Source organism: Arvicanthis niloticus, chromosome 12 (genome assembly GCF_011762505.2).
Source record: "Arvicanthis niloticus isolate mArvNil1 chromosome 12, mArvNil1.pat.X, whole genome shotgun sequence".
NCBI classification, from domain to species: Eukaryota; Metazoa; Chordata; class Mammalia; order Rodentia; family Muridae; genus Arvicanthis; species Arvicanthis niloticus.
In genome coordinates, this window is record NC_047669.1 from 31,309,579 (window position 1) to 31,326,090 (window position 16,512).

The window sequence follows — 16,512 nt, forward strand, 5'->3', positions numbered from 1 at the left end:
CTAAAGCTAAAGACTGTAACAATTTAGATTTTTTTTTTTTTAAGTATAATTGTTCACTTTGAGAAAAACCTCAAGGCTATGCAAGAACGGTGGCAGAGCGGAAGCAAGGAGCCAGCTGCTTTGCACATCACAGGAAAGAGAAGAGCAGACTGGATCAGAAACAAAACCACAGTGGGGCCTCTTGCTCTCACAAATCCTTCAGGCTACTCACCCTGTTCTCTCCCACCACACCTCCTGATTTTATTTTATTTTAATTAATTTATTTTTGCCTAAGATGCTGCTAGGGTGAATACTATGATCCAGCTCTGAAGATCTCTAGGGAAGAAGAGGAAGCCTTCTGCGTGAGGAGTTTCCCCTTACCTGACATGTGCTTGGAATGAAGACACTGCCTGCCATGCTTGGGACTCTTGGGTTATTTAGGGAATTCTTCATCCTCCATCTGAGCCTCTGGAGCATCTCTTGTAAGGAACCTACTAAGAAGATTGGTAAGGGACCTACTTTAAAAAAAAAAAAAAAAAAAACTGGTTTTCTTCCTCAGGGTTCCTGTCAGTGATAGTTTTCCTTGTTGATCTTGCTCTGTTGAGAGGGATGTTTATGTCCAGGGTGTAGCTCAGAGTGGCGAGTCACTTTTGCTTCTTGAAAATCTGTACTTCACTTAAGTACAGATTTGTCACTATTACAAAAATCTCTGTGGGTGCAATGCTAATGAGAAAGACATGTTATGTTCTCACTAGACGGGTGTCAACAGGATGCTGTGGTGCTCACTGGGGTGGGAAAGCTGTTGGATATTTGCGTTTATAGCTGTAGCCATGGATACTCTCAAATAATGTTCAATCTAAGTAGAATTCCCTCCTTGTTTCTGTGGGGTGTACTATGAGAATACTGAGCGGGCTTCACGCTGTGAGGCTGAAGAACAGAGCTCCTGTGTTGCTTCAGTTTTGTTGGACAGGATGATTCCTAAATGGTTGCCAGGTGAACAAGAGAATAATTCTCCATCGTCTATGAAGACACTGTCTGTAATGCTTGGGACTCCTGGATTATTTATGGAACTCTTCCTGGCTCATCCCCACAAAGCCTTTGTGTTAGCCAAACTTGCAATCCCTTCTCTATCATGAAGGCTCTCGCTACTTTGCACCTGCACAAGAACCAAGCACTGTAGAGGGGAAAAGCCTGTGAATGATTAACACAAGTTTCTTATTGCTCAGTCAACTCTGGGCTCAAACATTTTAAGACATTATCTTCCACCATAACACATGTAGCAACTGGCCACATTCGTGCTGAACTGAAAAATGTAACCACTGAGGTCCTGTGGGATGGCATCTTGAAATCTAGAACTGTGAAATTTAGGATTCAGCTCTGATGTCACAAGACCACCTAGTCAGGAGCAGAGTAGAACCTCTCCTCAGGCATCCAAGCCCTTGTTTATCATTATCCTTCCCTGAGCGACAAGTGAAGTCAAATATTAAATGGAACCTATTTAATTCTAAGGGCTCTATTGTAGACTGGACTCTGCGAAACAAAGTTTTTAAATTTTGCATTACAATTGGGGTTGAACTCTATATTATGTTCTTCTACCCAGTGTGCTATAATCTAGTATTTATGCATAGAAACTTGGTTATCAGGATTGGATTATTTACTCTCTCTGCTGCTTACGTTATGAACTCAGTTAAGTTTCTTTTCCTTTCTTAGCTTTCCTTTCTTCATTTAAAAGTATATAATTATCCTAATCGTTGGACTTTTGTTATTCCTATAGTGTCTAGCTGTGGTAAGTAGATGCAATTAAAGCTTCATAAATGTTAATGGTGATCTTTGCTAATAGGTTTTTTCCCTCAGTACCTCTGACAAAATCCAATTAAATGAGAACTTAGGTTTAACATTAACATCTTAAGTAGCTCTAGTTTTAAACTTATTTATTTCATCCTTTCAAAAATGTCGAATACTATAGATATGCATGAAGTAAGATTATAATACAGGCATACATTGTAGAATGTTTAAATAAGTTGAACTAACTTGCCTATCACCTTACAGACTCATTATTTTAAATTTACCCAGATCTTAATTTTAAAATAATTAGCTGAAGTCACTGTGTTGTGACTAAAACTTTTTACTTATGTCTAGCTCTGATTTCATGCTTTTTTATTAATGTCTCACTAATACTTGCTTTAAATAATTAATATTTTGTTTGAAATTTTTATCTCCAAATGTCATATATATATATATATATATATATATATATATACACACACAAAATGAAATGGAAAGATTTAGATAAGCGCAGGCCAGGTGTCTTATTCAGCAGTTTTTACAGTGGATAACAATGTTACTTACATTGAATTACTAACATAGACTGGGTGTTGGTAGGGGGCTCAGTGGGTAGAAGTGCTTGCTGCCAAATCTGATAACTTGTGTTCAATCCCTAAGACCCACATAGTAGAGGGAGAGAACCAAGCCCTGAATCCTGAAAGCTATCCTCTAATCCCTGTACATGTGTTGTCCCCCTCAACACACACACGCATGCACGCATGCACACACGCATGCACACACATACACACACACTCCAGTACATATGCACACATGCACCCACACATGTGCATATACACACTAAATAAATGTAATAAAAATATTTTAAAAGAATATAGGTTAAGAAAGGAATGTTTGATAAATGTTGGAAGGGGTGGTTCAGTGGTAGAGCATTCATCTAACATACATGAGAGCTTAGACTCTATCCTCAGCACCCTGCTGCCCCCTCGCTTCACAAAAAGAATGTAAAAAGTAATCTTTTGAAAAATGCATTCTTCTGGACAAAATCAATAATGGATACATTCCTTAAAATTATACTAATGACATAAGCAGCCTTTATATCCTGAAGAATTCCCATGACTTTCAGTAATTATGGAATTCTTTACAACATTATATTTTCACCTTGTTTAAGGATGGTTTAAAAATATTTCTCACAGTTATAGTAATATGAAATGCTCAGGAGGTGTGCTTTTGTGTTTCTCAAGAGTGGGGAAAATACAGAGAAAAACTTCCCCAGTTTCAAGAACGTCATTTCTCTTCTGATTGAAGTAGAGTATAAACCACTATTCCTCAGGATACCTGAAAGACAAAATCAAGTTGAGCTGGTAGGTCTCATTAACATTTTTGCCTCTTCCCTAATTCCCCTGTTCATCTAATGAACAACCTGGAGTTCACATCCATCACAAATAGTCCATGGTTCCGAAGTCATCAGTAGGAGCAGCCGAGGTGTTCAGCTTTTAGCTGGATGGAGGTGGCTTGGTTCATTTTCATTTGTAATACTAGAAAAGGAAAGTGAACATTGGGGAACAATTGGTAATTTTTTTTAACCACAGAGATATAGTCAACCATATCTGGGGCTTGAGATCCAGTGAAGCTCTCAATGTGCCATCTCTTTAGCAGACTACTGGGGATGTGAGAAAATTTATTGAAGGGAAGTGAAAGTGGACTTCCCTGCCCCTTTCTTTCTTACTGAGTAACATACTCTTACTGAGCATCACAAGGCAACACTTTCCTTTGACCACACTTGGAAAAACTCTGGTTTCTGATAGAATGGGGGACCAGCTCCAGTTCTGTCAACAGCTGTTAAGGTTGGCTTCCCTTCCTCAGAGCTATGTAACCAAGGTAGGGGACCTAGCATCTATGGAAGTCAGGACCCACCTATAATGGGTGGTCAGTGTTCCCCTGACCAGAAGTATTCAGTAGCTTATCAGTGTGAATCATCATTCCTTGGAGCCATTAAACTGTCCAAAACCTTCTGTTATTCACTGGAGATATTTATATCTTATCTACCGAACTAATAGCCAGAACCTCACCCTTGACACATAGAATGGACGAGGAATTCCATGAAGTGGGATGCATGTGAAGCCTCTGACCTGGGGGGGCAAAGGCAGTGAACAATAGGGTAGAAGCATAAGGAGACACCTGCCACCTAATAGACACATAATGAAGTATCAAGAGCCAACTTTAAAACAGACAAAGCCAAAGCCTTTTAGCTTGTAGTTTTGGCTATGTCAATCAAGCCTTGTTGGTCAGTGTAATTCCATAACATTTTTATTTACATAAAGGAATTACAGCTTTGCACAGCATGTCCCTTTTCCATCTCTATTATTTGTTTGCCTGTCCCAGGTCCCATTTATTCCACACCACTGTTAATTCCATGAAAGCAATTAGGATTAACTTTTCAGAACAGAGGAACTTGGGAAAGGCCTTTGAATTTCTATTTTGTTTCTGACACTCACTGGCTTTATAGCTTTTAACCATTACTTATGTGTCAGTTTTATAAATCTTTATTATTATTAAAAATAGAAACACCTGGTATTTATTGTTGCTGAGTATAATAAGTAGTGATAAGAACTTTTTCTACATATTCTCATTCACAATGCGTCTTTGGATCACAGCCTGTGCCTTGGAGTAAGCAGAGGATCTTGGTTCAAATTCTAGTTCCAAATCTTTCTCCCAATACATGACCTATGGAAGGTGGCTTATTTGTTCTCAAATTCAGTTTACTCAACTTAAATAAAAAGACAGTGCTAGTAACTACCTTATAAACTCATTGTGGTGGTGTATTGAAACAATATATGTATGATTTCTTAATTAGGATCAGTCAACTTGTAAAGTGTCAAATTTTACAATGGTGCAAAAGTGATAGGAATTCAGTAAAGGTACACTTCAAAATTTTGATATTTTCCAGGCTAACAATATATGCTATGATAGTCTTTTGCAATACTTTAGCCTTACTCAATTGTGCAATTGCTAAGATAAATGACCTACACTGTGCAGCAAACCATCTCAGAAGCATTTTTTATTTTTTGGTTAACTTATACTCTAAAATTATATGAGGTACCAACAGTTAATTATGAAATAGACTTTATATTGGTTTATTTTGACTCACTGTAGGCTAATTTATTTTGAATAAGTTTAAGGTAAGATAGGTTAATATATGGTGCTTGATAGAGTAGGTTTATTAAATGCAATTTGACTTCAAATATTTTTTAAAATTATGATGGGTTCATCAGGATGTCATTTTACCATAAGCCAAAGATCACTTGTATATATGATGTCCCAAATGCATAGCACATAGTAAGAACTTAAGAATTATTAGTCATCTCTCCATTTGCCTGCTTTTGTACTAGACCTGGGAGGTGTGTATGACACTTTGATAAGGAAGATTTGGTACCCTTGTGGGTAACTAGTTATGAATAAGTTAGATGAGGTTCTGAAATTATCTGCCAAACATGGCTTAAACTACATATCTGCTCTATGGATAACTTCTCGAGATCTCTGCTTGTTCCACTTTAAGCATCTCTAGAAGAGAAAATACCATAGTATTTTAAACCCAAAAATTTCAAAATTATTGGTAAAAATAAGAGATGTCTGGCTTAATGTCTCTGATAATCATATACATCTAAATGTAAGAGGTAGTCTTTAAAATTTTTCCCAAAATATCATAGTTTAAGTATAAGAAATTCTGGACCTAGAAGAAACCCTGTTGGGGAAAAAAAAACACCATATGAAAGCACATTTAAATGTTTCATATATGACTATAAAGATGTATATGCTTTAAGTGGAAGATAATAAGTGATTATGAGAAACCTTCCAATTTTTTTTATTTTGTGGTCTCTGCTGTGTTTTAGGTGGTGGTGTATGAATTCATGCCATGTGCTTCACATGGAGTCAATTCTTTCCAGTTCCATTTGACAGCAAACTCAGCTTTCATTGATTTCTTTGTTCTTGACATCAAGACACAAGGTTGCTTCCAATAGTGAGTCTTTCACAATTACAGTTCTGATTTACACACACACACACACACACACACACGCACAAGCACACGCACATGCACACACGCACACGCGCACACACACTCTCTCTCACTTCTCTAAGTATTTCTAGAATTCTGGGAATCTCTGACTTATGGAATAGGCTCATTTACCATAAAGTAACACATTTAACCAAAACTACAAAACATTAAATGAGTAGTTTCTGAATGGAGTGCAGATCCCCCAGTACAGTCTCAAGTTATTGTGTTTCTAATTTTGTTACTGTGACAGCTAGCTTATGATGGAAAGATGATTCTTTGATTTTTCTGATACAGTGCCTATAATTTTCTCAAGTGTTTGCCCTGATGTCTCAGGATTGTTAATGTGTAATTACAAGGCTGTTCATGGACTGGTCTTGGCTGGGTGTGGGGTACTACCTCAAAGGATTCCTACATGCCAATTTTCTATGGAAAATGTAGTTCTTTTTCTTTTTCAGTGAGTGTAATCTCTGCATTTCACTATCCCTACCCTTGAAGGTAAGCAGACTATATTATTGAATGCTATCTAGAGACCATCTCCTCTCTCCAGATTATGAAGACTTTTCTATATTTGTAGTCTTTCCAGCATGTTTCTGAAGCATTTCTTTGTTGATTATGTATCACAACATCTCCTGATAGAAGCTAAAGGGATTTTTGACTATTATAATGAAAGTATTAATAGGTCACTGATAATAATTTTATTTTTCTAAAAATAGTTTACATTTCTATGTTTATCTCTAGTATTGTAACTCAAATTAATCTTTACTCAATTTTGTAATTGATTTCACTCAATGAGTGAAACCATTTTTGAAGTTTTTATTTGTAAGAATTTTTCAATGGAGGGTTAGTGACTTTTCAGTTGGGATTTGTTTTACAATAGGTATAATCATGACAAAACAGTTGGAGTAATCATAGAATAACATAAGGCATTTTTTAAGCAGTGCAGATGGTATTAACTGTAATGACAAGAGGACTAGATTTCTTTAGAAGTGGAGTTGGGCTCAGATTCTTTTTCTTTCATGAAATATTTCTTAAGCATCTCAACTAGAGGTATTTTCCCCTTTTTGAGGATCTGAAAGATAGGAGATTATGTCATGTCTAAGGTTTTAAAAAGTCTCATTATAAAATTCTGTTAGAAACCATCACGTTCTTAAATGATCATAGGCAGGGGGATGTCTACATCTTTAGAATATGGACAGTAAAAAGGTACAGTATCCATACTATCCACTGTTGACTATCATTATATATTAGAACTTTTGAACAATGTCCATGTTAAAACAGTCCCCACGAGAACATTTTTGGTTTAAATTCTAACTAATTAATATGTTATTGAGTTTTAATGATATGTATATGATTTGTAAATTAATATGTTTGTAATACTTATCCTCAAGCAGAAATTTTACTCTACATGAAAGTTAACTCATTGACCTGTCCAAACTCTAGAGCAGGCCCTGAGTACAGATGAATTCAATTTCTGCTCATTATGAGCTTGTATTATAGTGCTCAGAATCACTAGAGTTTGATTTTGGCCAGTGTCCCCACATTCTCTGTGATAACACATATTCCTAAAACATTTTTGTTTGTTGACTTTATTTTTAATACTTCTGGACATTTTATTGTTTGTTTCCTACTGAGATTTCTGAAAGTGTATTTTTTTATATGGAGATAGCTGTTGTTCAAAATAATGCAACCCAGATTTCACATTTGCTATACTCTACCTAGATTAGAATCGGGATACATATTTCATGTAGAATAGAACACACAAGTAACTTTTGAAAGCCTTTAAAAAAAAACTCCTCCATTCCTAGAGGTTCACAAAGAAATATATTGGTATATGAAATCCTGAAGGTGGTAGCTAATTTATTTGTCTTATTATATACATCTTCATTTTTAACATCAAAATTTCCTTATCAGATATGATGTTTGAGAAAAGTATCAGGATCAGTTATACCAAGGACAGAGTGAGTAGGAGTTGGCAGATAAGTCAGAGCTAAACCAGTTGTGATTATGCCCTCTTCAGAAAATGTTTGCTTGAAAAGACACTGCATCTTGAGTGTCACACAGTTGACTGGCATATTTTGAGGTAGGCAGGAAGGAATTGTTGATGTGCTTGTCAGATAAAAATTAGAACTGTGACATCTGACTTAATGGATCATTCTTGACCCACTGACATCAGGTATAGGTGTTGAAGATAATAATAAGAAAACCCCGCCTTATTTGCACAAAGAGGGATTGATCTTGATTTTGAATTCCGTAAAAGCATTCATCTTCTATGCATTTTAACATTCAAGAAAAAAATTCTGTGCCAGCTTATGTGACCCTTATCCTGTGGAAAAGAATACTCAGAGAAATTGCCATGTTTCCATCATCTGGTTCCTGGTCAGCGATGTAGTCAGAACAGGTCACTCACTACCTCTTTCTTGCATGTAATTCATGAGCTCCTCTCAAGCATGTAGTCACAGAACACTAAACAAGAGCAGTATGTTTAACTGTGCTATTAGCATGAGGTGGCAGATCTCCGGTTGAGTGGGAGGGTAATCCATCACAATATGGACAGAGAAACTGAGGGTCAATAAGATTAAATGTCTGTTCCAAGTAGACACACTGTGTGTTGTTGGAAATGGCTATGTTAAGTAAATATTCCCATTTTTCACCAATTTCATGCCTTCTCTCTAGCCAAGTTGGACATCATGTTATTTTTTTCCTTGGATAGGACAAGTTTCAGTGTCCCCCAGTTGTGCTTTTTCTATTCATTCTGAAATAACCAAAGGTCTCTGTTCCTTCCTGAAAACTGCAATCCTGCTATGCATCTGTTCCCTGAACTGCTGTGAGGTTTTGGTTTAACAGAACTTTTAGCTTTTCACATTCTCAGTACCTCACCTGTCTCTGCTCTGATGGTCAAAGGTGGTTCATTCACCAAAGGGCAGCCCAGCCTCCAGCAAATCATCCTTAAATCCCATGCCAACTGCTTTGTACACAGGGACAGTAGTAGTCGCCCATCATTGTGCATGTTTCTTTTCCATATGAAGGCGAATTCCACAAAGGCACACCTCATTCCCAATCCCTATGGCCTCTAACAATGAGGTCAAGACTCATCTCCACCTTGCTTTCAAGCTCAGATACCTCTGGAGGGAAACAGAGTAGTACCTAGTAGATTTACTTAGAAAAGGTACTTATCATTACATAATTGTTTCATGAATTGAGCAGTAAGCTCACTGAGGAAGATAGATATTTGTCCACAGCCACCGTGTTCTAATGTACTCATGAAGATGAAAACGGATATGAGCTGGCTGAGGTCTCTTAACCTGAGAGAGGAACAGACTTTGGAGACAGAGTTTCACTTGGCCTTTCCACCCTTGACTTCCTTGCCCTTTGCCATAAATCTGACCACATCAGGTGCTGTATTGTCAGGTGCTTCCTCCTGGGTAGCAGCCTTACCCTTTCTCTTCAAGTTTTTGAAAACCTCACCCTCATAACTTACCTTTTAACTTGCTTTCATGTTTATTCTAGAAAATTTGAGGCAATTCAACTATGAAGTCTTAAAGTGAAGTTGTTTGAGAATTCAATATAGTTTTAAATAAGTCAATAATCAGAGATGATAAAAGTTTTCTGCAAGCTCTACTCTCTACTTGACTCCTGAAAATTCAATCAAATTTCAGTTATTCAATGCAAGAGTTGATGAGATCTGGCCAAAGGTTACAGTGAGGATTTATTAAATGTTAGGAAGTATTTAAAATAAGTCCCTGAGGATTCTTTATTTTTTTATTATTTATTTATTTATTTATTTATTTATTTATTTATTTATTTATTTAAAACTCCAGATTTTATTTCCCTCCCAGGCCACCCTCCAGCTGTTCCACATCCCATACCTCCTCACTGCCCCTGTCTCCATAAGGATGTCCCCAACCCTCAACCCCCACCCCACCAGACCTCTAAACTACCTGGGGTTCCAGTCCCTTGAGGGTTAGGTGCATCTTTTCTGACTCAACCCAGACCACCAGACCTCTAAACTCCATGGAGCTTCCAGTCTCTTGAGGGTTAAGTGCATCTTCTCTGACAAAACCCAGACCAGGCAGTCCTCTGCTGTATATGTGTTGGGGGCCTCATACTAGCTGGTGTAGGCTGCCTGGTTGGTGATCCAGTGTCTGAGAGATCTCGGGGGAGGGGGGCTCTAGGTTAATTGAGACTGCTGGTCTTCTTACAGGGTCACCCTCCTCTTCAGCTTCTTCCAGCTTTCTCCTAATTCAACTACAGGGGTCAGCAGCTTCTGTCCATTGGTTGGGTGCAAATATCTGCATCTGATTCTTTTAGCTGTTTGTTTGGTCTTTTGGAGTGTAGTCATGTCTTTTTGTGAGCACTCCATAGCATCAGTATTCTTCATTTTTAATGGAAGCTTTGTCTATAATCTCATTTAGGCATCATTATAGCCCATAATTCTGTAAAGTTCTTCAGAAAAAGTACTGAAGGATGGAAGTTAGTGAGGAGGCAGAGTAGGTTTGTTGGCATGAATAGTTCAAAACCAAGAAAAAGTTGGGCATGGTGGCACATGCCTTTAATCCCAGCCCTAAGCAGTGGAGACAGATGGATTTCTTTGAGTTTGAGGTCAGCCTGGTTTACATAAGTGAATTCCAGGATGGCCAGAGCTACAGTGAGACCCTGTCTTAAAAATTCAAAACAAAACAACAAAACAAAATAACAATAAAACAACCACAAAAGAAACCAAGAAAGAATCATAAAGGTGGAAGAAAAAACTTGAAATACTTTAAGACCCTGTGCCTAGCCTTACCTTTAATATAAAAAGAAAAAGATGAAAGTGCCACAAAGTAGTTAATAAAAAGGAATCTTCACTTGTGTTGCTTATTTTGTGTCACCAGCTAAAGGAATCCAATCCAGTAATTTCTAGATGCTTTAGACATACAAGCTATATGATGTAACTGATGCCCAGTGACTTCTAAAGTTGTCACGAGCATGCCTTTTCCTCTAGTCCTTTTATGCGTGGATTGCAAAAGGAGCAACGCAGCCCTTCAGTTATGAGAAGGAACCCTTACAGATGACTGCACCCTGAGCAACTGAACCTTGAGTTTTTGAAGCCTGTCTCTGGTTTGAAGTAACAGTGCTGGTAGAATCTTTTGTAGACCAAATTGCATACTTGTTTGTTTCAAGCAAGGGGTGTAATTAAACATAATTTTAAGTTTTATTATTTTTGTTTTTTATATAACAACTATAGGTTAATTATCAAATAATAATGAAATTGTAAGAGCTGTGTATAAAATGGGGTAAATTTGGCATCTTACATTGTCTATTTTTTTTCTGCTTAAAGAAAACCTTTTTTTCTCATGTGTGTTGGCTTCAGCTTTACTTTGTGTGTTGATGTTACAAGGTAAAGAATCATAAGTTAATGATAAACATAATTCATCATTTAATGATAGTATAACTTTTTTAATGACAGAAAATTTAAATTTCTTTTTAATGGTATAGGTTGTTTGTATTTGTTTTTTGTTTGTTTGTTTTGTATTTCTTTTTAAGACAGTGTCTTGCTGCATAGCACAGGTTGGTCTCAAAATTGCCATGTGATTTAGGCTGTCTTAAAACTAGCAATAATCCTTCTGCACCAGCCTCTTAAGTACTAGTATTATACATATGAGTGACTACTCCTGGTTTGTGAAGCCAGTTTTATAAACCCTTGCCAGTTACCAACTCAAGGGTTATAAGTCGTTGGGATACACATTTCCAGGAGAAAAGCTTGATTTGCCTAAACAAAAGGAAGCATACTTCCAAAATATCTGTCTGGTATGCAGAAATTTCTGAAGATGTCAGGTGCTGTTTCTCTTTCTGGTTTTGTTTTGGTTTTTTGTCTGTTTTGTTTTTTTGGTTTTTTTTTTTTGTTTTTTTTTGTTTGTTTTTGGTTTTTCGAGACAGGGTTTTTCTGTGTAGCCCCGGCTGTCCTGGAACTCACTCTGTAGATCAGGCTGGCCTCGAACTCAGAAATCCGCCTGCCTCTGCCTCCCAAGTGCTGGGATTAAAGGCGTGCGCCACCACTGCCCAGCTCTCTTTCTGTTTTGTAAAGTACAAAACAAATTCATAGAAAAGACTGTAAGACAGTATTAAGGCCACTGAAAAGCAAGAGAATATATATATATATATATATATATATATATATATATATGAATATATATATTCATACATATATGAATATATATAATCATATCATCTGCAAATAATGATACTTTCATTTCTTCCTTTCCAATTTGTGTTCCCTTGCTCTCCTTCAGTTGTCTTATTGCTCTTGCTAAAACTTCAAGTACTATATTAAATAGATATGGAGACAGTGGAACAGCCTTGTCTTGTTCCTGATTTTAGTGGAATGCTTTGTGTTTCTCTCCCTTTAACTTGATGTTGGCTATAGGCTTGCTGTAAATTGCCAGGCAAAGCTTTCAGTGGTGAGACTGGGATACAACCCAGCCACAAAACCTTCAACCTACAATCTGTTCTACCTTCAAGATGTGCTAGGGCAATATAGGAGTTCTGAAATTAGTCTAACTTGAGAGAGTGAGTTAACCATACATACCATGAACGGGAGCCCATCCTGGATGGCCAGGAACTGGAGGTTAAATAACCCAGAGACCTAGGGTAGAATAATGAGACGTCCCCTCCCCTCCCCCCAAAAAACCTGAAACAAATCAGTAAAATGATATTCTGTTATTCTGATCAGTGCCTAGCCTAATTGTCATGGGAGAGGGTTCCTCCAGCAGCTAATAAGAGAAGTTCAGCATTTCAACATTTGTTGGAGCTTAGAGAGCCCCCTTAGAAGAAGGAGAGAAAGGATTATAGGAGCCAAAGGGGTCAAGGACACCAGGAGAACAATGACTTACAGAATCAACTAAGCAGGGCTCACAGAGAATGAAGAAGAAACCACCAGGCCTGCATGAGTCTGTGATGGGTCCTCTGCATTATTGTTACAATAGTTTAGCTTGGCATTTTTTTGGCTACTGACCCTGGAAGTGAAGGTGCCTTTGCCTGCTCTTGGGGCCCCTTTTGTCCTACAGAGTTGCCTTATTCAGCCTTGACATAAAGGTTTGTTCCTAGTGTTATTGTATCTTGCTATGCACATTTGGTTGATGTCTCTGGGAGGCCTGCTCCTTTCTGAAGGGAAAGGGAGGAGGAGTGAATCTGGGGGAGTGGTGGGGGCTGTAGAAGAAGTGGAGGGAGGGGAAACTGTGGCTGGGATATACAAGAGAAGAATAAAGAAAAAATTACAAAATCAATTCCAAATCAAACAAAGCTAAAAAAGAAAGAAAGGAAGGAAGGAAGGAAGAAAAAACAAAGGAAGAAAATTACCAATACCCAGTATTATAGGGAAGTAAAATCATCCCTATTTCACTTAGTGGATTGTAGGAGTGCTGGTATTAGAAAATGTGATTACTAGCTAAGAAGTAATACAAACAAAACAACTCTAGTAAATTACACAGTAATGGATTCATTATGACTTTAAAGTCTCAAATTTCCTAATTATTAGCATATAATTATTAGCATATAACCATGGGTGTTCTCTTTAGTATTGCAACCTCATCTGTAAAACAGAATTTATGATATTATATTTTTGGAAAGCATAAATTGTTTGTTTGTTTGTTTGAGGCAGTGTTTCTCTGTGTATCTCTGGCTATCCTAGAACTTACTCTGTAGACCAGGCTGGCCTTGAACTCAGAAATATGACTGGCTCTGCCTCTAGAGCACTGAGATTAAAGGTATGCGCCACCATCACCCAGTAAAATAATTTATTTTTAAGGCAAGCATTTATTATGTGCCAGCTGTGTACCACACTGGGATACTGAAGGTAAAGTATAGAAAAAGGAGAACATTGAAGCAAATTATGGAATTATGCATGAGGAAAACTTTGGTAGAAATTATTGCAGTGGTATCTATGATCCTTCTAAGAGAGAACACTGATTCCAGTTTTGCTTTCATGTTTTAGGTGATGAGTGTAAAGTGCAACTTAAAATTAAAAGGAATTCCGAACACTCTGCCTGGACAGGAGAGTTATTTAAAATCGAATGTCCTGTGATATACTGTGATCAGAGACCTAATGTGACTTGGTGCAAGCACAGAGGAACAAGGTGTTTACCCCTTGAAGTTGGACCTAAGCTACACACTAGTTGGGAAGAAAATCACAAGAATTCAGTTTTCGTTCTCCATTTTGAACCAATACATCTCAGTGATGATGGCATGTATAGTTGTTCTACAGACGTAAATTCTGAAGTTGTTAATAGCCACGCAGTAACCATCCATGTGACAGGTAAGTGATCTACCCCAGACCATCTGTAGCTTTTTTTTTTTAAATGAAATGTTTCTGTGAAATTCAGACTTTTAGGTGCTTCAGTAAGAAATTGGAACACTTGCATCACATCCACAATCCACCACATTAGTTTAGAAGACTTACTAATATGGAGATGACAGTTCCCAAGATCCATCATTATCTCCATTAATTCATACTTCAGAAACCTTCTAAAAGAGATGTAAGAGCTAATTCTAAAATCCACATCATGCTGTAATATACCTGAGTAGCCAAAATAATCTTGATAAAGAAGGGAGTTGGAAGACCTCTCTATTTCAAAACTTATTAAAATATATGTATTCAAATACTGTGGTGAGATCAACATAGAACTGATAGTCTAGAATAAAATTCTGTATATGATAAATTGATTTTTTTTACATTATTTTTATTTTCTGTGTGTGGGTGGTTTAGCCTGCATATATGTCTATGTACTATGTATATGACTGGTGCCAGTGGGACTGGAGTTACAGATGTTTCTGATCTTTGTGTGAGTTCTTGGAATTGGACCTGGGTCCTCTGGAAGAACAGACCATGCTCTTAACTACTGAGCCATCTCTATAGCCCCTCAGTTACATTTTTTGTTTATTTTTGTTTGTGATTGAGACAGGGTTTCAGTACGTAGTCTTGGCTGGCCTAAAGTTGGGGTGTAGACTATGCTGGACTTTAGCCTGTTGCTACCCACGTCCGACCTGCAGAATAAGGCAACGGCAACCGTGTTCTTCTTCAAGCGGTTTATTCAGCTATCCCTGTACAGCACGCTTCCTCTCTCTTTCTCTTCTCTTCTCCCTCCCCCAGCTCCCGCAGCCCCTTATATGCATTGCCTTGATCCTATCAGCAGCTGCCACGAAGTCACTAATTGGCCACTCTCAATCATGTGAGGTGGGGTGATCGGGTAACCACACCTCTCAGCACATACAACTCCATATATGGAGTTGTCTTTTCTCTCAAGCAATGCCTATGCCAAGTGCCACTTTGTAATGGTGAGAGTGGAGCCGCTTCCCACATTAGCCCTACTTTCCATTGCCTCATCTGTGTACGTGTATACTCATGTGTACATGTATGTGTTGGTTCACATGTGTATACAAAGACCAGAGGTTGACATCTTGTGTCTTCCTCACTTGTTCTTTCCCTTACTTTTTTGAGACATGGTATCTCAGTGAACTTAGGACTCAACTGAATGGTTAGGCTGCCTAGTGATCGCCCCAAGATGCTCCTGTTGCTTCTTCTTTAGCATTTGATTACAGACAGGAGCGGACAGTGTTCTGTCTCTTATATGGACACTGAAGATTCAATGTAGGTCTTCAAGATCACACATGTAACCCATCTCCCCAGACCCAACCTTGTCATATGTCTATCATTGTCCTTTTTACACCATTGTCATTCATCCCAGAGTATCCATTTTACATCTGTCACAGCTATACTTTTTCTTTCAAGCCCAGCTTATTGCCCAAATTCTCCAGGAAGCTTCCAGGATTACCATCCATGCACTTATACTACAGTCTGTTGATTTACTTACCATTTAAGGTCACTTATCAGACATTTCCTATCCCCACTGCATTATATAACAATATGCCAAAACCCATAAAAGGTTATAGTGCCTTACAAAATAGAAATCATGCCTTGTTTTAGGGGGTTGTTTTTCTTTGGTAGAGGTCAAATCATATCTTTTAGAATTAGTTTAAATTTTAACTGAATATGTAGAATCTTTTAAGAAAACAGTGCTTACCAGGAAAGAGTAAAAATATTCCTTTTATTTCTGAACCCGAGAATGCTAAGGGAACTGCTTATGAAATGAGGAAAGAAATATGTCCTGGAACTATGGCCTTGCTTGTCATCAGTAAATTTTGGAGATATAAGTATTTTGGTTTTTTCCCCCTCTTGAGGTGATATTGGGAATGTCACCATTCTGTGCCACTAAACTATATTCCATAAATATATATTAATATACACACATGTACATAATATATAATATATTATATAAATATATATACATATATATAATACACACACACACACACACATATATATTCTTTGCTTCTTAATTGTCCCAGGTAAGTTTCTGATCAGTGACATCACAAAAATACAGAGGGTTCAGAGAGATGAGTGTTGAGAAGGAAGGAAGTAGGAGAGCCACCAGCTTTGTTTAAGATTCTGTACCTGGAATGCCACCCAGAGCATCTTTTCCCTGTGGCCATCCACACTCTCTTGGAGCACTTGCTGGTTGTATATTATGTTGTATTGTAGGTGTCAGAGATCACACATAGTCTGTGTGTCTTTATATTTAAGGAATGAAGAAGAAAAGACAAATCAGATGAAGGTCGTACTTTGTTGCCAGTAGTCTTTCCTTAGGCGTGAAAAGAACACA

The 16,512-nt window shown here is 37.6% G+C and overlaps 1 protein-coding gene across 2 annotated transcripts in view; it reads left to right on the forward strand.

Moving 5' to 3' along the window:
• Btla (B and T lymphocyte associated) overlaps positions 1 to 16,512 on the forward strand; it is a 24,210-nt gene continuing 7,698 nt past the window's right edge. The window contains exons 1-2 of one of the 2 annotated variants that reach the window (XM_034515552.2): positions 1 to 485; positions 13,788 to 14,108. In XM_034515552.2, the coding sequence (XP_034371443.1) occupies positions 377 to 485; positions 13,788 to 14,108 (430 nt within the window). In that variant the 5' untranslated portion in view covers positions 1 to 376. The remainder of the gene's footprint in view (positions 486 to 13,787; positions 14,109 to 16,512) is intronic. The other variant, XM_034515553.2, reaches the window with a different exon arrangement.